Here is a 26,045-nt window from a genome sequence, read left to right on the forward strand (position 1 = left end):
AATACAGTAAGTATTATAGGGGTTTTTATGCAGTGATAGTGCCATACACATGGAAAAGTGATGCTGGCACTGGCCTATTGGATGACTGAGAATTGTGGCCATCGACACATTATCTCTGTAGCTTGCTAATGATAGGGCTCTGCGGAACACCATTTCCGGACTTACTGCAAGCTGATATTGTCCAGCCTTGCTGGACTAGAGTTTTGTCTTCTTAGCCATGTCACCAAAGGTTTTTACACCAGATTTCTTGATTGGACTGAAAAAATCTGCGGGTTCCACTAGATTGTAGGGTAGCCCTTACAAAGTTCTCTATCTGTTTTTCACCAATACTGGTTACTTTCAGAAGGGTTCTTGTATTTCAGGTTCTGCATGTAATCCTGTAGATATGTTGATAAGCACTTGTGGGTGTGTTTCAGTATCAAATGGATTCGTCATGTTGTTGAGACATGACTGGTGAGGGTTCTGACTTGCTCTTCATCCTTTTGCAATACAGATGTAAACTCCTGTTTGTGTAATTTGTCTTCCAAAATACTTGAAAGCCCACTTCTTTCAGTCAAGGCTTTGGCATATTTGCTCATCACATGTCCGGTAAGTGTCCATCTGATTAGTGCTGCTTCTTTCTTGTTAGCCCAACAATGCCACTGCTACCTTTGGTGTCTTTGATTACAGTCTTTTATACTACCATATCGCTCCAAATCCCATTGAAGGATCCACAGGATTGGCGTATCGCAAACTGACCTGATTCAAAGGCACTTTGAACATCATGTGGGAGGTTTAGCATATCACTGATGTAGATGGGTGTCCATCTGGAATAGTTTACTTTATTTCCTGCAAAGAAGTATGGGAGCATGGATCGCTGTGTATGTAGGTGAAGTTTCCAATCTCCTTCTCGCTCTGCACGAACATTTAACAGGAGTATTTGCACGGCCTGCAGAAAGTGATCCCAAATTTGAATATAGGAGATTCAGAATGTCCCCATGCGTTGAAATCTTGTAATAATGGTAGTATATTGTCTGTTATTGCACGATCCACATTCTTGAGGGTTTGTTGTAAGGCTTCACCTTGTTCATATTGCAATACTTCTGTGCATCAGCCAGCAACTGCCAAACAGTGGTAGGAATGATGTGATCACTTCCATCACGATCCCACACCATTTAACAAACTTCACCGCTGTCAGTGCTTCAAAGACAAGGGTTAAATCACGAACAGCACAGTTGAACTGCTTTCCAGCAAGCATTTGCTCTGCTGTGGCTGCTGCATAAACATCAGAATCAACAAGTAGATCTAGCAATCCTGCTTCTCCCCAGAATTTGCCAATACACGAAATGAAGCAACAAAGGCTGTGAAAGCCTCCAGACGAAGCACGGTGTCATCAAGTTCACCTGATGAGACCATTTAACTTATTGTGCTATTGCATACAGCTGTTGATCAACAGAATTGCGTTGGCTTAAAGCAGTGGACATTTTCTTACATTTTACCATGGTGGTATAGACTGTAGTCATATCAGAAGGTTTAGCATCAATGATCGGTGCATATGAAACTGCTGTATAGGTGTTCCTCTTATTGGCCAGTTTGTGATTGAACCCAGTCCAAAATGGAACCACCTGAATGTGCACGATATCAATATCAATTGGTATTGGTAGTATATCAAGAGGAAGTAGTCGAAATAGGCACCATGAAATATATCGCACAGCTTTCAAATTTAACAGCACGAGTTTATTGTCTGGGGTACATCATTTTGGCGTGTTGGTTCTGTGCGTCTCTGGGTTTTTGAAATGTTATGGATTGCATGAGTGACTCAGATAATCCTTGAAAAGTAAGCAATTTTCTGCTCCGCATTTCACTGACATGCGTTGCGTTGAGGTATGTAAACCAATGGGCTGTTCCTGGAACACCACTCTAGCCATTGAATGGAAGGTATTCTTCCCATCAATTGTTCTCTGTGCTAATGTCTACATTATCATCTCCTTCTTGAATTAGTCTACCGTTGTCAGCAGCGTGGTACGATACCATTTGGAATGAATACATCTCCTTCCTGTAGTCTGCCTATTTCAGCTTTAGCAGTAGCAGTTAGAAAACGTCTCAGTTCATCATACCCAATGCAAAAACCATGTTAATGCAGAGTATCACTTAAGTGATGCAATCTAAACTCATGGTGCAACTGGACAGCAAAGACCCATGTGGAGCGGGGTGATCATTTTGGAACTGTTGAATATTATACTCTCAGCAATTGCAAGACATCGTCTGTGTATGTCTACTTCGGGAGTGTACTCGTTGTTACCAGTAATATAAGCTTTGGTATCAATTAACCAAAGGACTATCTGTTGTAGTAACCCAGGTACAAGTGAATCTGAAATTTCCAAACTGATTTCTTCTGGATTTGGATAATCATCAGAGAGTTCCATTTTAGCTATTTCACCACGAAGAATCGTAGCAGCATTGTACAACACATTTCTGCAGTTTGAGCCTCATCACCGACTTTCAAAATATCCACCATCTGTGCTGATGAATGTAGTTCTTGTTTAAGTTCATTTGCAGCGTGCAAAGCATCTGCCAATGTAATTGTACTGCAGATAACAAAAGTAGATTTACCTTGTCCATGTTGTGCATGAAATGAAATAGCAGAACCATAGTATTTCTCCGAGCCATGCTGGTGTAGCTTTCGGAATCTACATCTGGAGGAAGTAGTGTTTTGTATTGCAGTAGCAATGTTGAAAGTAAGAGTGCTCGCTTATTGTGCATAAGATCGTCATTTATCTTCTCAATCAAACGATGAAATGCATTATCATGTCAGGATTCTGTTGTTGCAGTCGAGTGGAGGATTGCCTCATTGCCTGAGATGATTACTTAAGTATGTCGAAAGACAGTCTCTGTGACAAAATGCATCCTTGGCTATGAGGTTTTCATCTGATATTCTCCTCAGCATACTTTTATCTTTTCTTATTCTGCCGAATCCCTTAGATTGGCGACTCTTGTAAATGTTTCTATTTTACAGAGTTTTTGTCCTGCTTGTGTTTTTTTTCAAACAAATGATGCAGCACGACCAATCTGTGGCTGGCACACTTGCCTCCTGTAGTTACGGTAGTACTGGAATGTGGCATGGCCTGCTCCGCATTGTCTTTCGAAAAGCACCGTACATCTCTAATATGGGCCAAATTCGATTTACTTGTATATCTCTGAAAGCAGCTTCTGTGATACATTATTTGTGGCACGTCTTCTAAACTGTTAAACTCATCTGTCAACAGTTGATCCAACCAAGGGATAATAGCATTGCATAAATTCCTCTTATATTCACTTGATTGTCGTAAATGTACCTTTCCTGTCCATTGATTAAAATGGAGTCTAATACATATATGAGCACGAAAAGGAAAATCTTTTTCAGTCACTTTGCTTACGAATATGTTTTTTGATATGATGACTCTCACCTAAGACACTTGCACTTCCTCATTTTGTTCAAACTACGTATCTCTAATGCAAAAGCTTGATCGTAGGAACGATAGATAAGGATGTGAGAATAGTTATACTTTTTAATGAAATTGAATGGTTTAAGTATTTATAACGTAATTTTTTTTTATCTTATTGTTTTCATCTAGAGTCTACTGCCGAGTACAAAGGTGATCAATCTATCATAGAAACGCAGAAACTATTGACAGATGTCCTCATAAGCGGAATGGTCGAGAATCCCTCCCGTGGTGCAACACAGAAAAAACACACAGGAAACAACAATAGCCGATGTTGTCGATGTATTAGATGCAGTAAAACTGGAAGGAGAACGAACACGTCAAGCTCATGGAAGGTTATATGATCAGTTTCGTGAAAAGCGGGACCGACGATGGATGCGCGAAGTGAGGAGTGGAGAATCAGATGTATTCTTCAGTTTATGGGATTTTGCAGGACAGAGTATATATTACATCACACATCAGGTTGGTTTCTATTTTACCATGATATTTGTTTGAAGAGTCAATTTTCAAAAACAGATACTTGTCCGATTTTAAGTATATACTAGCTTCATTAAATTTAGATAAAACCTCGTTGGTCAGCCGATAGAAAGCTTATTATATGGGCAATCAAAATGCAAACTTCACCGATAAAGTAATCGATTTTATATTTATTTTGAGAGATTTATTGGTGATGAAATATTTACGAAGTAGAAAACATATCAAAATAGCATGATGCATGGTTGAAATAAAGTTACACTAATACTTGACTTTCTTATACTTGACTTAATACTTGACTTATCCCAGTGACGTGGGCCTTTTACATCAAAGGTAGAAATAATTATTGAGTATATATAATTTGAAAAACTTTTTTACGATTTCCATAAACAGCATTTCATGTATATCTGTCTCTCTGTCACTCTCTGTGCTCTCTCTCTCCTCTCTCTCTCTCTCTCTCTCCTCTCTCTCTCTCTCTCTCCTCTCTCTCTCTCTCTCTCAGGTATTCCTCGCAAGTCGGGTCATCTATATTCTTGTAACTGATCTCACCAAGTCTCTTGACGACATTTTGCCTGTCGGTGATGGTGAATATTGGACGGTGAAGCGTAAGTACCTAAGGTGGCAATGAAGTGTTTGATAGTCAATCTGAAGTTCTTTGTTTGTCTATTCTTCCAGGGTCTCGGTTGTCATATGTCAGACGAGTGAATATACAATACGCGTATCTCGTAATTAACACTTTCACCGCGGGAGGGCGCATTCTGCGCCAACGGCCAGACTGCGGGAGGCGCGTAAACGCGCCAAGAACGTACGCGTTTATATGCGTTCGATATACGTTGGCTTTGTTTGATCTACATCATGTTTGTTGACTATTTCCTCAAGCCTAGCGTAGTGCACGAGATAGAGGTCAAACCTAAATGAGCATGCGCGCCAAATTTGTAAACAAATGCCGCCATACTCGATCATTTCTCGGCCGTGATTTGTAAGGATCGTGTGATCAGTTGTTGTTTTTCTTTCAGAGGGTATTTAAAAATGGCGGTGCGGGCACAGTTTAACACCCACTAAGCCCTTGAGCATGTTTTTCTAGACGCTAATAGTGGAATTGTCACTGATCGTGAAACTGAACTCGACGGAGATAGCGGAAGTCAAATTTCAAATTACAACTCTAATACGAACTTGAATATGTTCCCAAACCAGTTGAGCAAAGACAGAGATCGCAAGCAAGACAGGAAGGTAGGCAAGCTGAGCATGCTGAGAGAAAAGTGCGACAAAGGGACGGTGACTGACATCAAAAACGTTGATGGGGTATCCTGTGGATGTTGTATGACATCAATCTATCAATGACAATTACGCATCGGACTGGCTACAAGTATAAGCTTATATATAATATAGTTTTCTTTTGAATGTCAGATGATACCTGTTGTTCGAATTTGAACTTGTAATAAATATGCATATTAATCTCATTTATGTTGAATATGTTTAAGACTATGTGTTCCCCCTACTGAATTTGAGTTAATAAACCGTAAGTAGTAATTTTTAAAGTGTTACGCTGTGAAAAATACATTTATATATTGAAATAACCAAAAATGCAACATTTTATGATTTTTTGGGGGTAAAATCCAATATGGCCGCCATGATCACGTGATCTTCAAGGTGTGTCACATGACCTTTTGTACTTTTTTATGATGCTCTGTCATATTGCAATACTCACTGAAAAAATTGTTCCGAATACTCTAATAATTGCAAAGATACAGCTCATGCATGTAAATCAATATTTATAAGGCCATACATCCATAGAAAACTACGCACAGGAATGCACGTATAAAAATTAATTACGCAGTGAAAGTGTTAATCGCACCATTTCGCATCCGCATCGCATCGTCTTCATATCGCCTCGCATATTGGCCACATCAGCATCGTATCACAATCGTTTCCGCATCGCATGGGCTAAATATCCCATCGCTGATTTTGTTTCATCGGAATGGCATCATTCATGGATTTCAGCGATCGCTTACGTGTCATATCTCATACGCATCATCGTTGCTTGTAAAAATTGCATCAATGTTGTCAACTTTCATCATTATAGGGAAATCTCGAACATACTCGATGTATAGAAATAATCGAATCGTACCTCAACAAACTTTCAAAACGTTTGTTTCTATATTTAATCCTGGTAAAATCTAACAATTTACGTGTTGTTATCATAATCAAATGTTTGACACCACTTTAACATTTCGGTCTATAGGTTTAAAACCTCAAACATCCTTTGACCGATATGTGACGATAAATAAGTAATTTCGTACTGTCGTAATGGTTTTGTACGAATTATATGCTTATGTCTACAAGTCAAGAGTTATCTTTTTGTAATAAAATGCGACATCGGCAAATTTGTCTCAACATAGAACATTCGATATGAATAACCATTATCTCGTAGATGTCGGAAATAATGGTTTACAGAAATACTATTATCATGTCAACCAGGTCGGAAAGTTCCATCACAAATTAAAACACTTGTCACGTCAGAATTTTTTTTGAAATCGAAAATGAAAGGGATACACTTGTTGCCAATAAAAAGCTTTTCTCAAAGAAAAGAACCTAAGAAAGGGACATCATTGTCAGACATGTACGCAAAAGGTTATATTTGAATGTCCATTTACTGTCGTTACAGAGATAATTCTTTATTCAGCATAATTCTTTAGCACGAAGAGTTACTACTTATTTACCAAATTATTTTTTTTACAAATTCAACCTTGGTTTGAACGGTAAAATGTGACTGATTGAATAAAATGTACTTTCAATGATGTACCTTTGTCGATCTGCGATCCCGGGGATGCGACGCTACCTGAGGTGGTCGATCGATGCGATGCAATATTTCCTCTACTGCTATAATGATGCGATCTACGTTTTTTCCCTGTTGATGCGATGCGTATGCAATGTAGGAAAATAATGATTCGATGCGTAGCAAGATACGCATGCGAATATATGAGGTTCATATGCGATGTAAGAAAATAATGATGCGATGCGATGCGATGCATCCTTGGGCTGCGACAATGATACAATCTTCGTTTTCCCCTGTTTATACGACGCGATGCTTATGCAATGCGGATACGATGCTTATGCAATGTGGGATAATATTGATGCGATGCGATGCAGATGCGAAAAATGCGACTGATTATGCGATACACGTACTGTAGGTTGACATACACTTGATGATGCGATTTTTATGATTTTGGAACGCACTGGGTCGTCTGACAGCATTTGCTAATACGTTAAAAAAGTTGATAAGTCAAGGTATTATTTTAATATGGCTGTGTAAATATTTTATATGCATGCGAATAAAATAATCTTTACGGCCCAGATACGAGTTTTAAGGACAAGGGTTGTACGGTGGTAGATTTCGACTATGTGCGCAGCCGTATGTCGTATGGCCAACACTCGCCATGACAGCTTTTTGCCATACAAATTTCTGCAAGAGCTTTTGCCAGCTTAATGAGTTAGTGGGTGTGTGTGTCAATATGTACCGACTGATAACAATGAATTTTAAATTTGGCGCCTAACCCAAGCATGGCCAGTGATAGGACAGAAACGCCGTTCCACTTATCACGAACACCCCCACCAAGTGTAACATTTTGTCCTAAACACTATGTTCAGACGTGAGCTGAGCACAATTATAGACCAAGCATAAAGAAAAATTTTCACTGGCGGTTTACACAGTGTCGCATGACTATATGCTTTCTCAAAGAAGCAGGTCTTTAGTCAAGATATTAAAACTTCAGTACTTAATGCTGAACGAATATGACTAGAAAGTCTATTCCACAAGGAAGCAGCGGCATTCATCTATGCAGTCATAGCTCTCGTTTTCCCCGAGGAATATGGATTGAACCGGAAAACTCTGAGTTGTGTGACGGAAAAAGAGTTTTTCCGTCGCAACGGACGAGAGCTATGGCTGCTGCTACAGCGACATATGAGAAAGAACGATCATCATAATTTGAGTCTTGTTGGTTGAATTTAAGAGAAACTTCATCACTTGAACGGAGAGATCTGAATTCTGGTTTATGAAATCGAAAACTTTTGTGTATACACAGTCCCTCATAACATGACTAGTTGGCAATAGTGTAATACTGTCAGTAAAATTGTACTCGGGTTCATTGGAGGAGAATGGAGAAAATTGAGACATGATTCTTGAAGTTGGCCGGCAATGTTAGCCGTGAGTTGCGTACAGCCTCCGTGTGTTCCCGGCGTTACACGGGCCAGCCGGCATGTAAGCATTTTTTCTGTTTGTCTGTGAATAAGTCAGCATATCAAAATTTGACTTCAATATATCAAAATTGGACGACTGACCTTACACTAGGCTTACATAAAGGATAAAAACAAATAAATAAAAATGGCTAAGTACAAAGCTGGGATCGAGGTACAGGCCGGGGTACGGGCGGAGTGAATCCTTGTCCCCGGGAACGCTAGCGCTTACAAACAGGCGAAGTTGGTCAGTTTTTGTTTTAGTGTTATGTCCCATTGGCCGAATGTTCTGCACCTGTGAATGCCGGACCCTTGTCCATAACAACGGAGAAAACATCAGTTTTGTAGTCATTCAAGTCACTTGAACTGGACAATTGATACATGTCATACCGTCGTACCGATCGACTCGATCGCAAGCTAGCCCTTACCAAACCTGCAGATCTGCATTTAGCTGCTCCAGCTCTGATTTCAGTCTGCCACAGCTCTGTGCAGCTCAACTGCAGATCTGTTTTGGTTGTCTTGAGCTGTAGTTTGTTGGCAGCAGACAAAACTGATAATTTGAGCTGTCTACTAAGTCAATGCAGACAACCGTCAGCTCTGTGCAGACCAAATTCAGCTCTCCCTAAGAACTTTGTTTACATTTGTATAAATGGATCATTCTGAAGACTGCTTGCAGCTCAAAGAAGGATGCCATGTCAAATTGTAATGTATATCACTGTTGGCCAACAATACATGCATAGCAGTCACGACCAATGTGATGTGCATGCCATCACAATGTTTTGGTGTGATACGGTGCTTGCTGATCTGATTCATATGCACTGTACAGTTCTACTAATGAAAATTCAACAGAAAACCATATATGCAGATATCCGAGATTCAATTTTAGACATTTACTTTCTGTTTGACATATCTGTACATAATTGAGACACGCTCAAGTATCATGGAGTATCTACAAATTTATTCAGATTTGGAAAGTGACGTACAAAACACTGACCTTGAACATGTGAAAACTGCATACCGGTACAAATGCACTTTCCAGCACTCGAAAATTTAGTCTCCTTTTTTGAGATTTGGAAAGTGATCTACAAAACACTGACCTTGAACATGTAAAACTGCCTACAAATGCACTTTCCAGCACTACATGTACGTCAAAAATTTGATCTCTGTCTTTCAGATTAGGAAAGTGACCTACATAACACTGACCTTGAACATCAGAAAAATGCATACATATGCACTTTCAAGCACTTTAAAATTTAGTCTCTCTCTTTCAAATTTGGAAAATGACCTACATAACACTGACCTTGAACATCTGAAAACTGCATACAAATGCACTTTGCAGCAATGCTACGTACACTTATGCAATCTACTTTATCAGAAATACTAACAACTGACACATGGAAACCAGATGCACTTGTGACATCATCTTTGACGAGTGATACCTCTTTGTTCACTGGCAATTTGTTCACAATTGCCAAATTTTGGACACAACAGTTACAAGTTGCAGCATTTACACAAAAACAGTATGGTTTCAATTGGAAATAAAACTCAATCCAGCCATACTCAAAATGACCGTTATTATTGTAAATAACTGTATAAGAGTAACGTTTATATGATCGTTTGTATGCTACAGAGTGATATGTCTTAAAAAACAAAAGTGTATTATAGTTGGCGATTTCAATATTGATGTTATGTCGACTTGAAATGCCGCCACATCTTATTTAACTCTGTTAAAGTCGTATAACTTTGAACAAATTATTAATACTCCCACTCGTGTCAATGACTTTTCAAGTACTACAATAGATCATGTGATCACAAACATCACAGACCACTTTTTAGATTGTGGATGCATCGACACAGATATTACTGATCACTTGTCAACCTTTGTAATTGTGAATAACTTGAGATATGTTTTTAAACAGTTTAAATCACACATTAAGTTTGATTTTACTCGGTACAATTGCGAAGCTTTCTTGAATGAATTGGGAAATGTCACCTGGCAACCGATTTATGAGAGTCATGACCCGAATACGGCTTATGACCTGTTCTACGAAAAATATTACAGTGTAGCGTCAAAGCACCTTCCAGTTAAGATGAGTAATTGCCGTAAATCAACAATACATAAACCATGGTTGACAAGGGGCATTCTTATTTCAATTAAGAAAAAATATTCTTTATATTCAAAGAGGAAAAAAGCGCCAATGAACACTCATATAAATCAATATTATAAGAATTATAGGAATATTTTGACGAAAGTCTTAAAACATGCAAAGAAACGGTACTTTTGTGATAAGTTCAACAATGCTCATGGTAACTCTGGGAAAACATGGCAAGTTATAAACGAAATCTTAAATAGTAACGTTAGAAATAGTTTAACACCAAATAAGTTAAAGGTTGATAATGAAGAAGTAACTGACAGCACAAAAATTGCTGAGGTTTTCTGTAATTATTTTCAAATGTTGGTCCCAATTTGGCGTCACAAATTACAGCCAATGTCAACTTTAAGCAATATCTTAGGAGAAACCACAATAGGTCCTTTTTCTTTCATCCTGTTGTTGCAAGTGACGTCGTTAATGAATTACGCTCCATAGATCCAAAAAAGGCCACCGGTCATGATTATATTCACCCTTTATTAGTCAAGGATGCTGCTGATTATATTTCCAGTCCCCTAGCACATATTATCAACCTTTCTTTAGCTCATGGTTACTTTCCAGATGCACTTAAATTTGCCAAAATTACAGCTCTTTATAAAAAGGGGTCTCCTTTTGATGTTGGGAACTATAGACCGATTTCAGTTTTACCTGTCTTTAGCAAAATTTTTGAAACACTTGTAAATAAGCAGCTTATCTCCTTCCTCGAAAAACATAACATTCTCTCACAAACTCAATATGGCTTTAGAAAGAAATATAGCACCAAACTTGCCCTGGCAGATATTATTGCAGAATTAACAGATCAAATGGATAATGGTTGCACAATTGTTGGTATAGTTGTCGACACTATCAACCATGATATACTTTGACAAAAACTTGAATTTTATGGAATAAGAGGTCACCCACTACTTTGGTTTAGAAATTACTTTGAAAATCGCAAGCATTCAGTTGTAATAGATGGAAAAGCGTCAGAACCACGTCAAATAACATGTGGAGTTCCACAGGGTTCCATTCTAGGGCCAACTCTTTTTTTGATATATATCAATGACATCAATAACTCTACTAGCTACTTTAATTTCAGACTTTTTGCTGATGACACAAATGTTTTTAAATCTTTAGACTCTCAAACACTACATCTCAACCATATAAATAGTGAATTTCATAAAGTCAATGACTGGTGCATGGCGAACAAATTAACTGTTAATGCAGAAAAAACTAATTACATGGTAGTTAAAACACGTCAAAAACGTGTAACTTTACACGGTAATTTATACCTTGGAAATCAACAGATTAAGGAAGTTTCATCAGCTAGTTATCTTGGTGTAACAATTGACAGTTCCCTTTCCTGGAAACCACACATTAAGAATGTGATAAATAAAATAACCCCCAAAGTTGGAATTATCTCACGTCTTCGACATTTCGTTCCAAAGTTTATCCTACTTCAACTCTACAATGCCTTCATTCTACCACACTTAACGTACTGCTTAGAAATATGGGGAAATACTTACACTACTTTCCTTGAACCTATTTACCGCCTACAAAAAAAAATTGTCCGTTTGATTACTTTTTCTGATTTTCATGCCCACTCAAATCCCCTCTTTCGTCAACTAAATTCCTTCATATTTTTAAATTAAGTAATTACTGTTCTTGCCTTTTTGTTTTTGATTTCAAAAATAACGGTTTTCCAATCACTATTAACAATTGTTTTGAACTTCCTCGCCATGGGTACTCTACACGATCAGTAGAGCATAGCAATTATTGTATTCCTAAAACAAGGCTTACAGTCACACAACACAACATTAAGTATGCAGCAATTAAACATTGGAATTCTCTACCTTCTTCATTTAAGCAAATAACGTGTAGACAAATGTAATGCAGCAATTAAACATTGAATTCTCTACCTTCTTCATTTAAGCAAATAAACGTGTAGACAAAGGTTCAAAGTAGAATTAAGAAACTACTTAATGAACATATAACAATATGTATCTTTTTTCTTGAGTTGTTTATGTATTTAATGTATTTATTTCCTCTATCTCCGATATGTATTTTTGTCTACTTGAGCCCTTTATGGCATCATCGTTTGCAGTTATTAGCTGAGCAGTGGGCCATGGACTCGACTAGTCCTTATGGACTATTTCTATGGTCCAAACCAGATGAAGTCATACTTTCACAGTGACTGTAATATTTTTCTTGTAATTGTCCGTTTATCTGGTTGAATAAACAATTCATATTCATATTCATATTCATAAATGGTTGAACCGATTTTAAGTCATTGATATTTGTTTACTCTCCTACTGTCTGGAGCATGAGGTAATATTTTAAGCAGAGCACTGAATTATTTCATCAAGATTATGTACTTCAGATGAACCCAAGGAGTATATTTCTCCTTCCAAATGAACTGCATTGGCAGTTTTTTCAGCTTTTAACAATGTTTTGTAAAATTTCAAAGCTGACTGACTGCATTCTAAATGTTCTACTAAACTTGGCAGGCTCTGAATGAAAGAAACCGCACTGACAACCTGCAACGGAACATTCTGGGTTCCATGAATTAACTTCAGTAGAAAACCATTTGTGTCTTCGTAGTGAAAGCAGCTGTGGGTCCATAAGGGACCTAAGAGTTTTACATCATCCGTTAAATGCAAAAGGAGTGCACATTATGTGTCATGTATCTTTCGCCATAAAGGCTTGCAAAAAGAAGGCAGAAGTGTTGCAATAGATTGTCTGCCAGTTCCAGATGCTCCATGCTAATGACTCCTGAAGGAGAATGAAGATGGCTTCTGACAGAAGAGCAAAATGCTGATAGTACACATCAGGTAAAATGCCGTGCATAAGTGGCAGTCCATAGTACAGTAGAAATGATCGTACTTCTGACGCTTTCCAGTATTTCCTGTGAGCTTCAAGTGACCTTGGACAGCGAGATTTTTCACTGGGTGGGCGAATTTCCTCCAACCGATTATCTATGAGATGCACCTTCTGTGAAAAACTGAAGTCTTCAGAAGAATTTGTAGTATCAAACCACAATGAAAACAAGTTCTTCATAACTCCTTGTAAGATGCAATGCATGTAATCTATAGCCTTTCCTTTGACAAGATCATATACAGCAATCCCCCAAACCAACAAGGTCCCTTAATGCCATTTACCATTTTACCTGAAAACGAAAATTAAATACCATTTAAATGACAATTGAATGATGATTATGACAGGTTCCTTGACCAATACTGCGCTATAAAAACTGCAATTGATTATCAGATTTGAATGGCTGCATTTTGTCCTACAATTAATATAATATTCCATGCTATTATTTAAATTTTACAGTACTTTGGAAGAACAATTATGAACTATGCTATTGGTGTATGTCATTACACGTAATTGTACTATGCGTACAGTACTCTTTATGCATATAATTAAAGTTCTATATCAAAACAACACTTTTTAATCATAAATTCCTTTAAATTTTGTTAAATGTGCTAGTACAGGCCTCAAAATGCGCCCATTTTAGTCGCATAGGCGACCAAATTTTACCCAGTTGCTCCTAACTCATTTGGATCACTCGCATTTTGCGAGCAAACTTGATGCTAGAGGGATTCATCATTTGTTTATCATACTATGAAAGATATTGCCAAACTCTCTGTTTTCTGTCGACATCAGTTTTACTTCAGCTGTCAATAATTACAGATTCATCGGTCAACTGACAGTAACACAGAGCAGTATCAAATTCAAAGATTTCAATAATATTTATTCAAAGTAAATGAATAGAAATTATATACTGTGATTTGAGGTAATACATTTATTACTAGTTTTAAAATGCCCCCAATGTTTTCATTTTGCCCCTAATTTTTTTTACATAGAGGCAAAATGCTACCAACCAAAAGAGTAAACTTTGAGCCCTGTAGTATCAAGTCAGTTAAAAAAATACTTCCTGTGTGATTACCATAGTGTATAACAGTAATGCTTTGTAATATCTAAAGCAGAAATGTTGAAATGACAATGATGTATGCACATATTCTAAAACTGCTATTAATTAAACCACAGAAATTACATTATTTAATAGCATTTAGATGCATAATGTAGAGACCTACCTTTGACACAGGCAGAGTTAGCATCTTGATGAACACTTTCATGATTCCTTGCTGGCCCTGTAGGATTGCCTTTGTCAAACAGGAAAGCATTAACATGGCCTTTCTTAGTTTTGACAGTTGAACCTGGTTGCAAACATTTTAAGCACCCATAAAAACCATTGAATTGAATTGAGTTGCACACCATACTCCTTGCCGGCAGATCACATGTGCCACTCATCAGTATTATTTTAGATGTAAATGTGTCCCCGTGAGTTCACGTGAATCCCTTCATTTTCCAGTGAGCTGAAAGATTGGTGGAATGGTTTCAAGAATGTAAGCATTTCTGGTTTTGAATCTCCAAACCATAACCCAGCAAATATCATATTTTCCCTTTTCACTCGCTCATGGAAGGGAAGTTCATTCACTGTCAAATACAATGGCCATAGGGAAAATGATGATGATTTAAAAAACAGGCACACCATCTGTATTACACATCAGTGAGATGTTGTGACTGTCTGAAAGGACACCGCCGTCTTGAAATAGGGTTTTATACAGTTCCCCATCATATATATCTTCTATGCTTGAAGGATGTTCCTTTTTACGCCTGAAACGGTGTCCAATGTTATGGCAAAAATCTTCTTTCAGAAACAATTTCTTAATTTGTTCATTGATTGGTACTTCTATAAAAAAATGTTTTGCCCCTCTCTTTGTGAAGTCAGCATTACAGATAACATTTGGACATCTGTCTGTAAATTCCGAGCGCCTCCTTGCCAGAAATGAAAAAGATTTATTTTTTGAAAAATAAAACAATAAAATGTACGGAAAAAAGTTGACAGTTATTTACAAGCAAAATGCAAGCTTGAGCGTCGATCCTGCAGGCTGCAAACGTAATTCTCATCGATCTTGCAAATCTCGCGAGTTTGTGATGTCATCCGAGATCATAAGCCATGTGCAACTCATTCATTGATGCACCGTCCCTCCTCCCTCGTGGGTGGAGGGACGGTGATTGATGGCAGCCATATTTGCATGGCACAGGCCGTACGTTAGCCACGGTCAGTCCCTCCATAGGGGCCGTGCATTAGGTAACCGACTTAGCTGTATAAACATGCCTAGGAACTTGAGGGTAACCAAGGACAGCAGAGTACTCTGAAGTTTTTATAGGAGGTTAGAATTTCGCTTGTGTATTCCTTCCCAAAGCAAAACGACCTATTGTTAGACTCGGTCGGACGTGTACGTGTATCAGGCTGAGAACACATAAGCGTAAGTGTTATGGTGATAATTTTGACATCGATGAATAAATGTATGTCTGTCGCTATGTTTTCGTTTTCAAAAAAATGTAATCTTCATTGAAATCAGTGAACTGGAATAAAAGTTATGGAACACTGTCTCAGATTTCTTTTCCTTTGAGCTTTTTTATATGAAAAAAATCTGAAAAAATACTCCCCAAGTGCCACCAAATAACACTATTTTAATCTCTGTTTTTCAAAAGCTCCAATGGCTTACGCGGTCGCTTGTGGTGCTTCGCACCACGTCTTCGCCCTCTTTTAACAAAATCCTGGGGAGAACACTGTGCTACATGATTTTACAAATATATGTAGGATACCATATCTCTTCTGATGACACCAGTGATGTTCTCACAAAAGTTTTCACAGTAAGTTTGTTAATGCTTAATGTAAAACTCAGTAATCAGGTTGTTTGATTTGTATTTTCAGTGTGTACCCATGGTATAAATAAGATCTATAAACTGATATTTTTGTAAAGTGAATCAAAAATGTACATGTATTTACATATCTTTATTTAGTTTCTTGAATATAGTCTGTGTGCGATAGAACAGCATCTTGTTACTGGGTGTGAAAAAACCAAGCAAACGAATATTGCACCAAAATTTAGTTAAAAAAATATATCTCAAAGAAGGAAGTGAAAAAAAAGTTGCCAGCATATGCCCTGTAGAAAAAATAATTCATGGTGAAGCAGGTGGGAAAAAAATAATGGCTCTCCACCAATCTTCCAGCCCCCCAGGATATCAAATGGTCCACCCCTAAGCTTATTATGAACACTTTTACCCATACACAGACCAAGCAAACTGAAGAGAATAAGTTGGGCTCGCTCTAAAAATGCTCTAAATAAACATAGACCCTCTAGAAATACAAAGGAGTTGTGTTTGAATGTACTGGCCGTGTGTGAAATCGCGAATAAATACATGTAGGAAAAATCCACGTCCGTAACACAAGGTAAATCCTGGACAGAGGCAAATGGCAGTAGAATTTTTATAGCTGTAGACAGTCTAGAAGTTATAATTCAAATTGCCTTAAAAGTGGGATGATGGCAGACCATAGGCACTCCTGGTGAAATTCGAGTTTCGATCAGCTCGGCATGCAGCGAAAATGGTGTACCGTCAAAATCAAATTCGATCGAGGAAGGTCGCGCATGGAACCAGGCAGAAGGGCATTATTAAAATATACCTTTTTACCGATACGAATTTACGGATTTTTTTACCCACCTAAAAGATCCCTAACGGTAGTTCTTCTTCTGTTGGTACCATCTTCCTGACAGGAGTCGTTTCTTTTTGCCATTGTGGAGATCGGACACGTACGCGTAAACTGAAGTCACACTCAGCGCTGTTGTTTTTTTTCATTCAGTTCCGGTTCATGGTTACGGCACATGCGCAAAGACGTTATAGTGTCATGTGACATTACTATCCAATAGCGCGTCTCCAAAAAGCACGGTTACTAATGTTTATTCTTTTCAGTAACCGCCACGTCCCATTCATTCAGTCACGATTTCTTTGTTATTTATTAGCAAATTTTGACCTTTACTCACATATTCATAGTTTACGGGCGATTATGGGTGGATGGGCATTAGTGTATTTTGCGGACGAGGATGCATATGGATCCGTACCCTGCGCAGACATAATCAACACAGTTTATAGAGAAAAGGACGTCATAAACGTGAAATGGAAGCATTTCGATGCCGTGGAAAATGAAACAATCGAGAAGGTATACGAAGCAACAGTGTTAAAATTTGGTAAGTTTTTTTACCTCTTATTTATAGGCAACTCTGATCGGATTGGCTTGTAACTGTTCTTCCCAAGAGCCCTATTTAGCAATAGCCATGATGACTGATCAGTGATCGTCGCATATCGGCAATGTCGACTATTTTTCTACTCAGACGTTTACAATACATTTTGGGGAGGTCGTCAAGTGTCCGATTGAAAGAGAAGCCTGTCCAAGGTTGCTGAAGCATTCGGACGACGGGATATACGGCCCCAAGTTAGTTCGGAAATACAAGTCATGGCTCAGTAGTCCCGAATTCCACTGATTTGAAAATCCTTTACGGCACTTCGGTTAAGCTTACAATAATGACAGCGTTTAATGGCTACAGCTCTTTTTCTAAAAGCTAGTCCGAAGTTGACGAAAAACAAGAAAACACAGTTTTGATTTTCTACTCGTACAGCGTGAACTCGCCACGCACATGACACAAGGTAGGCAGTTTGTAGCTCTGCGTGGCAGGGCTATGCCTCCCCAACCACACACAGCCGTTAACAACACAGCCCTGCCACGCAGAGCTAACCATAGACAGTAAAGCTATGAGCTAACATGGCCAAGCAGTTTGCAACACTTCACGAACTTCCTGATAATGATCATCACGATAATGAGAACAAAATATAATTAAATGCCTATGTCCAATTTGCAGTTGGCCGTCTGACGTTTGTTGTATGACTGAATTTGGCATGGTCATCAATTACAGCACTGTTGTCAATAATGTGTAAATATAACTTAAATAATGTGGCTTTGTATTTTCAAAGTTCAAATTTTCAATGGCTGCTCGTGTTTCAGTAAACATATAAGGTTCATAATTTGTTTATTTAGGTATTGGATTGATGATATGCCTTACTTCTGACATGGTATATTAGGTTTATGAAAAAAAATTGATCTGTAGAGAATGCCCAACTACAAATCCACATATATTTATTATACAGAATTCTTGGTTGTGGGTTGAATAAGTGTCCAACTTGGCTTATTTTTTTGCACATCTATTTATCTTTAAGACTACAAAATGAAGTGCTGAATTGTTTATTTTTAGTGTCAGATGACTTAAGGAATACTGTGGGTGCACATGTCGATTACATGATTCATCCATATTTGCTTGTATTTCCTGAACTTACATGTACATTATGTTAATTATCTTACAGGAACCAAGAAGGTGGTGAATAAGGCAGAATTGGAGTTTTCTGCTAAATTAAAAGAAGCCAGACAAAATGAAAAACTGAAAGGGCCAAGAGAAAGAAAAGCCACAGCACGAAAGCTGGCCTATGATGAATCTGAAGCAGCAAAATCCCCTGTAAAAGCAGCATCAAAGCACAGTCCAAATAGGAAAAGGTGTGATAAAGGAGAGAAGTCAAACGAGGACAGAGTAAGTAAAAAGAACAGTCCTGCTAAAAGAAAGAGTCCGAATACACCAGACAGCCCACAGAAAAAACCCAAAGAACAGTCATGTAGAATCTGAGGAAACACTTGCTGTAAAATCTGGTAATTCAAAAAAAAGTAACTTCATCAAACAGTTCCCAGAAGAAAAGAAAAACAAAAACATTCAGGAAGAATCTCAGGAAGTACATAAGGAAAAATCAGCAAAGTCAAAGAAGGAAAAACATTAAATAAAGGAAGCAAGAATCAAGACAGCAAAGCTCAAGCAACAGAATTTTTGCCAAAAAATTCCCTGGAAATGCTCACAAATACACAAATCAGAAGTTACCTGCTAATGACAATGAAAGCAAGTCAATCCAACAGATTTCCACTCTGTGTGTATCACCAGTTCCAGCTACTCCTGTTTTTACTCCAGTAAACCGTCCCATTGCCGCTCTCAAGGCAACTCCGGAAATACAAGTACATACTAAACATGTTACACCAGTCACTGCTGCTGCGGCTACCTCCACTCCAGTATATGGTTCGGGAAATCCAAGGCAATTCACATCAGATTCAGCACACAGCTCATGTACCAAAAGCAATGATGATGAATCATCTGAACTTGAAACTGATTTTACACTACCTGAAACACCTGTGTCATTTAGGGATTACTGTCCTCGGATATTGATGACAAAACACAGCAGTGTACGGAATGGCTATGTCAGCTATAAATACTATGGAACTGAAATGCCTTGTTATGGTACTGTAAGTCCTCAAAATACGCCAAGTTCTGCAACAACGTATGAATCCACTTACCCACAAGGGAAAACTACACAGATTATTGTTCGTGAACAGTCTACCTGCCCCAAAAAAGATGTTGATGTGGCTGATGCCTTCAGACCAAATTTCATGATGATACCAGGTAAAAAAAAAGTTTCTAGCAAAACACATTTCTATATAATCCCCTGGAAGTATGGGGACAGTCTTGTAATTGTAATCCATGGGAATATCTTCACCTTGAGAATTTCTGCTGTATTTTCAGGAAAATAATGCCAATATTGTCAATACTTACCATAGCACACAAGAAGTTAATTGGACTTCCAAGAATGCAAAGGAAATATTGATTTTATCCTTTTCACCGATGTAGGTTTTAGGAAAATTATTTATGTCTTGATTCATGTTTAATTTGGCATTATAGCTGACTGTCTTTTACAGAACTCAATGGTTGAAATATCAACCTAAACAAAATTACATTCTTTTTTTTAATTGCGTTCATCAAGCTGTTCATTTAATTGGAAAGAGCTGATTGATTGTAGGGAACAGTTTTTTTTATTAAGGTAATCAAGTTAACACATTATCTATACAGGTATTACTATTTCTTTCAGTTCCTCCTCCATAATGTATGCTGTACTTGAGGAAACTGCTGTCAGTTCTTGTGGGTTTAAAAACAGAAGTGAGTCTTTTCTGTAATATACAAGTGTCTTTGAAAGTCACATACCACTTTTTTCAGACATGACATCTTCACCAATTTTTAATAACTTAAGATTAAGTAGCAAAGGGCCTATGTGGTATCACTGCATATATTAAACACCAGCACATTGTAGTTTCATCATGCTATGTGACTATATGAAGGGACTGTAGCTGTAACTGTTGATTTCTGGTTCATGATTTTAACTTTTTTTTTAAACTCACTCTGTTCTCAAAATATGTTTAAATTCCAGTTTTAAGCTCATCAGCACAGCCTGTATGTCTTAAGTACCATGGTACTGTGTATACGTGAATTTAGTAAAATCAGACTGAAATTCACTTGTAAACAGGAGCAGTGCTGACTACATGTATATGTACAAGATATGTTCACAAGATAGGCAATCATAATTTGACATGTCTTTAAAGGGACATAACAGTAGCTGTAACTTTTGACTATTTTTTATTATTTTGGTTCTGTGTATCAACTAGTTTCCTATCCTAATCTAGATACCGTAGCAAGATTGTTCGGAGTTATGCTTGTCAAACGCGGCTTGTACATGAGGAACAACTATTGTTATTATTTACAAATGAATTCTAGTCTGGACTTGAATACGAATTTTCAACAGTAACAGTGCAATATTATATAGGTTGTGTTGATAACCTAAATACTTGGCATTTCATCATTTTTCAGGGGTTCAAACCAGAAACTGTAGTTGATACGTAGAACAAACAAAATAAGAAAATGATCAAAAGTTACAGCTAATGGATCTTTATAGGCAATATAACAAGACGCTTCAATTTATTGCCAAAAATCGTCAAAATTAACGGTCACTGTCCCTTTACCAACTCAGAGTTTAAACATAAGATATGTTTATTTTTTTCTTTAGGAAAACGCAGATAGTGTACTACCATCATCTTCAAAGATGACACCAGCTTCAAGTGTTTCCACAGCAGTAAGTCATACCTGTCATAGTTTGGTTCACACACATATAATGAGTATTTCCATTTACTTTCATGAATGCAGGTGTTAGTATGGTGATATTAAGATTATGTGAATAATGTGCTCTGCATTGATTTTGTAATTGTTGAAAAAAGGGTTGATCTGAAGCAGTCTCGCAAGGCTGTTAGTGATTGGTCAATTGCTTTGCCAACCCACTATTAAAACAGGTGCACGCCAGGTGCATGAATGATGTATCCTATGAGAATAAATCTACTGAGGCGCTGCAAACCATCCCTGAAAAGATGGACGTGTACTGATATGACTATCATACTGGTGGAGAGTCTTAATGTAGACCTAGCTTTGTATCGTTTTGCAGATAAATTTATAAACAAAGCAAGGCCTACATGTATCATTCTCTCAATTACCGAGTTTGAATTATTTGGATATTTCATATCCATGATATTTTTTCAGGGAATGACAGAATTGGTGCCAGGAAGAGGTGTTTATATACCATGTGTACTTTTGAGCAGCCTTTAGTCTGAATGTCATCGTGATCCGAAGAAGCTGTTCCACAAGTTAATTGACCATTACTTTTCAATGGACGTCCTAGCAGTATCGACAGCATGTGATATAAGGAAGTCTGGACTTGGGAAGCAACCACTTGACCAAACCATGGTTAGTGCTATTAAAAGTAAGTAAATTGTTCAGATTAAGAAACACTTTCTCTGAGGTTACCCTTTTCATTACAAAAAGTCAGTAATTAACTGAAAGCATAGAGTGATACTGAAGAGAGAAAGAAGGGAATTCTACACCATGCCTTGTGCCAAAACAAGCATGATGGTAGGGATATTGGCATACTCATCCCTGTGTGGTTTGGTGTGGTCAAATGTTTATTCAAATACAAACGTACATGTTGAACATGTTGCTTTCACAGTCATGATCTTGACTATTGTCTTTACATATTTACAAAATATTAGTGACAGAAATGAGTATGCGGCAACTACACTGTAGGTAAAATTTGGTTGTGTTCCACAGCACCACTTGAAAAGTATTTCTGACATGCTTTCATGCTGCATGTACATCCATTGAATGCAGTTTCAATAAAATACGTGACGTTTCAGTCGTATAAGGCAATGTTGAGTTTTTGCTATCTTGAAAATCGCATAGTGTTATGGGGCGACTGGAGGAGTAAACCAATCTATCTTCTACAAAACTATAATTAAAAGTTCAGAGTAAAGTTCTTTTAGTTATTTTCTGTGGTGAAAATTATTAATATTATCATTGAGTTGTTTTAGATGATTTTTGAGTTGAGGATGCCAACAACATAGTGTGTCTGTAGTGTTGTTTATGTGTTTTGACTGTGTTTGAGTCGAATTTTTGTGATATTGATGTAGAACGGTCTGCAAAAAAACTAGACTGTTTGCACATGGTGCAGATCATTGCAATCATTTGTAGTCTGGTTTGTTGGATTTTTGTAGGAGTTTGAAAAACAAACTTGTCAGAAGCACATGAACAACAAATGGTAGCAATGGAGCAACACAAAATGTCATGTGGGTCCTCAAAAATCTTAAACAGCTCAATGATAATAATAATTTTCATGATAGAAAACAGTTACATGTAAAACAAATTAATCTAAACTTTGAATGATAGTTCAGTAGAAGAGAACAGAAATAGCTAAGTGTCTTGATATGATGTCCATATTAGAATGCTATGGCTTGAGTGGCATACTTCCGTGTTTAAACCCCCCCTCCCCTCTTCCTGTAGTCCAGTAATGCTGTGCAATTTCCAAGATGGGCAAAACTGATCAAACCTTTCCGTCATGGAGATAGGTAGATGACACAATCCATTGCTTTTTTTGGATTCAAAATTACCCCCGTTTATAATAAAGAGTGCCAAACGTATTGCTTGCATTTCAGCGTACGTGATGGCATCAGCAAGGAAGCTAGACATAGTATTAAATGATAAAGAGCTTACAAGAATACTGACTAATAGATGTTCTGGTGCCAGAAGAGCTGTCACTAAAAAGCTAACACCTAGCACATTGACCAAGCCCATTGAGAATTGAGGAATCAAAGGTAAGTTTAAGAAGTTTAAAAAGATTGAATCTCCATTTGCTGTTACACTGCTGCTATTTTGTCAGTGCCTTGGTTCTGAATTTCAAAAACAATTCCTAAGTTGAATCTCTGAACCGTGGCAAAATACATGTACCCTGAATCATGATGAAATGCCGAGTCTTCAGCAGCCTATCAACACATTCTCATATGTCATCCAGACTGTTATTGCTGAAAGTTGTATACAATTCTGTACTAGTATATGCCAACAATTACTGGTCATTTCACATAAATAGGCTATGTTAACAAGCACAATACAGGTCATGGCAGCATGAAAAAAAGGATTAGAATAAGAAACTGTAGTTTATATGCACAGAGTCAGAATGACCTAAAAAGCCAAAAAACCACAGCTAATGTCTCTTAAAAACACCGTTGGCTGTGGCTTTTTCCTCAAGAGGCTTTTGTTTGTGCACTGAGTGTTTCCTATTCTATCAACAAAGCCTAATGTGAAGAGTCAGTTTTGTTACTAGCGAAAGTGAATTTCAGTCCGACCAGAATTCATTTCTCATCAATGATAGCTGCCAATATATAATAGAGGCTGTGTAAAAAACAATGTAACCAAATCGGTTGAATATCATTCCAGGTTCTGCTGACCAAAAAATATATATTGTCCAAGTCAGTGCATGGCTGATATTTTCATGTGTATCTTTCAACATAGGTGTCAACAAAGGAAAAAGAGATGCACAACAAGCTTTAGTCACAGAAGAAGGATGAAAAGGTCTTTTTAAGCCATGTTTTGTGCTGTAAGGTAACCAGGCAATTCACCTTTTCCTGTGTTTACCCATGTTAGGCTTTACTATGCACATGTGGTCAAGGATTTTGAAGCCTGCATGCAGACTGGTAGGACAGTTAAATCCTGCATGTTTTTTTGTCAGTGGGTAGGTCTTTGACCACATTCTCTATATGACAAATTAACATGACAAGTCTTTGAATACCTTTATGTGTTGGCTCACATAATGTAATGAAGTGATTGCTACCCATAACCACTTTGTAAAAAGTATAACTTACAATTTGGTACTGATGTACAGAACATCCTCTTGAGCCTTCAAGACACATAACTTTGACATGGGGATTGGCTTATAAAATCTATGTAGGCTTGAAGGTGCATGTGTAAGGATAGGAGCTATTGTAATATCAATTTTATTCCGTTCAGTTTCTCTAATCAGTACTTTTAAGCACATATCACTACCCACTTTGAAGGGGCATGACTGGCTTAAAAGCCCATACATGTATTTGTTGACGATAGAACGTTGATATTTTTATCAATAGACTTTTTATCAATTGAAAACATTGGAGGAGGACAAAAGTCATCTGTACATGCAACTTTTCTCCCTCAAAACTTGAGCACTAAATATTTCCAAATTATTTTTAAGGTTTAGTTTTCTACTACAGTCAAATTTATGAACCAAAAAAAAACTAAAACAAAATGGCAGAACTAATTATTTATAACAATGGGTCAGTGGAAATGAATGCTGAATTATATAAAAATCTTATTGAGAAAGAATTTTGATACATATTGCATTGTATCATGGCTTCACAGTGAACAAGCCACTTGCATGACCCCGTAATGACCTTCGTGAGAATGTGCAATAGTCAAGCTTTTGGTTGACTTAAGGGAGTTTTTTTCTTGATAATTACTATGCTTGTTCAGAAACCAAGTCATTCAAAAATAAAGCTTCAGAACAATAATTGCTATGGCCAATTTCATATCATTCAGCAATTCCAAAAAAAGAAATCGTTTTGCATGTACATCTGCATGAATATTTAGATAGATGCTTCCTTACTTCACTATAATAATTTTTGTCAAAAAATTTCCTGCAGTATAGCACCTCATGTAATTTTTCAATATAAATTTTAATTCAGAGACGATGATTAAGTAAACTGATAATTATTAACTAAACTTTAGATTTTTGCTCAGAACTATTGCAGTAGACTTTATTATCCCTTAGGGAAACATGTTTTGATGTTTTGATATTAAATATAGTTTGTCCAAATGTGTTTAACTAGTAGTAGCTTGTTGCTGAAAATATGCTTATTTTCTATAGATGAAATTTGTACTGATTTTTCTACTTTTCAGTGATTTTCATACATGATAGGATTCATATAGTGAAAGGCATAGAAATTCAGTTCTCACCTTTGTAAAATTATAGTTAAGATGCAACTGATTTGCATGCACCTACTTTGATATTGTTTAAAGGGGAAGGTTACCAGTGATTATGTATTCAGCAATAAGAAATCTATAACAAACTGGTGCGAAATCTGTTTTTGTTATTAATTTCCACTTACTGATAGCACGATGGCATCCATTTGAAAACCTTTAGTTATAGGTGGAAGTGACATAAGAGCCTACGACTGCACTGACACTTGTGGGGCTTCCTCGGCTGAAGACTACGGGGAAGCCCTATAAGTGCCGGTGCATTCCTAGGTTCTTATGTCACTTCTACCTATAACCTATGGTTTTCAAATGGGTGCCATCGCGCCTTTGGTAAGTGAAAGTTGATAACAAAGACAGGTGTCGCACCATTTTTTCATAGATTTTTTATTGCTGAACATACAATTTCTGGGTAACCTTCCCCTTTAAGATAATAATAGTAAAGATGGTTACTGTTAGGATAATTAGTGTAACGTGTTATATAGCTTCAAAGTTACAAAGTTGCTTGTTACAAAGAGTAATCAGATAAATTTTCATTATAAGATAACCAGGTATGTTTAATGAAAAAGGTCCACAGATTGTTTCTATTGCAAAGCCAT

At 37.3% G+C, this 26,045-nt stretch overlaps 2 protein-coding genes and 1 long non-coding RNA gene across 3 annotated transcripts in view; 2 read left to right on the plus strand and 1 right to left on the minus strand.

Moving 5' to 3' along the window:
* The window catches only part of LOC139129110 (uncharacterized), a 36,394-nt gene extending 19,382 nt beyond the window's left edge, over nt 1–17,012 (minus strand). Inside the window, exon 1 of the mRNA XM_070694765.1 lies at nt 16,874–17,012. Coding sequence (XP_070550866.1) covers nt 16,874–16,946 — 73 coding nt within the window. The 5' untranslated portion in view covers nt 16,947–17,012. The remainder of the gene's footprint in view (nt 1–16,873) is intronic.
* A 120-nt stretch (nt 17,013–17,132) lies between these two features.
* LOC139129108 (uncharacterized) lies at nt 17,133–20,230 on the plus strand. Its single transcript, XM_070694764.1, has 3 exons — nt 17,133–17,397; nt 18,566–19,698; nt 20,162–20,230. The coding sequence occupies exons 1-2, from the start codon at nt 17,217–17,219 to the stop codon at nt 18,877–18,879; spliced, it is 495 nt and encodes a 164-aa protein (XP_070550865.1). The 5' UTR covers nt 17,133–17,216; the 3' UTR covers nt 18,880–19,698; nt 20,162–20,230.
* A 900-nt stretch (nt 20,231–21,130) lies between these two features.
* Nucleotides 21,131–24,797, plus strand: LOC139129111 (uncharacterized). Its single transcript, XR_011551514.1, has 4 exons — nt 21,131–21,196; nt 21,655–21,874; nt 23,100–23,258; nt 23,953–24,797. It is a non-coding gene; the product is annotated as an uncharacterized lncRNA (long non-coding RNA).
* The last annotated feature ends 1,248 nt before the right edge of the window (nt 24,798–26,045 follow it).

This window comes from Ptychodera flava, unplaced genomic scaffold (assembly GCF_041260155.1).
Source record: "Ptychodera flava strain L36383 unplaced genomic scaffold, AS_Pfla_20210202 Scaffold_92__1_contigs__length_404208_pilon, whole genome shotgun sequence".
NCBI lineage: Eukaryota > Metazoa > Hemichordata > Enteropneusta > Ptychoderidae > Ptychodera > Ptychodera flava.

Coding starts and splice junctions, on each gene's coding strand:
- LOC139129108 (XM_070694764.1), top strand. CDS start 17,217: ATGGGTGGATGGGCATTAGTGTATTTTGCGGACGAGGATGCATATGGA. Junction 17,398..18,565: donor AGCAACAGTGTTAAAATTTG/GTAAGTTTTTTT, acceptor ATTATCTTACAG/GAACCAAGAAGGTGGTGAAT.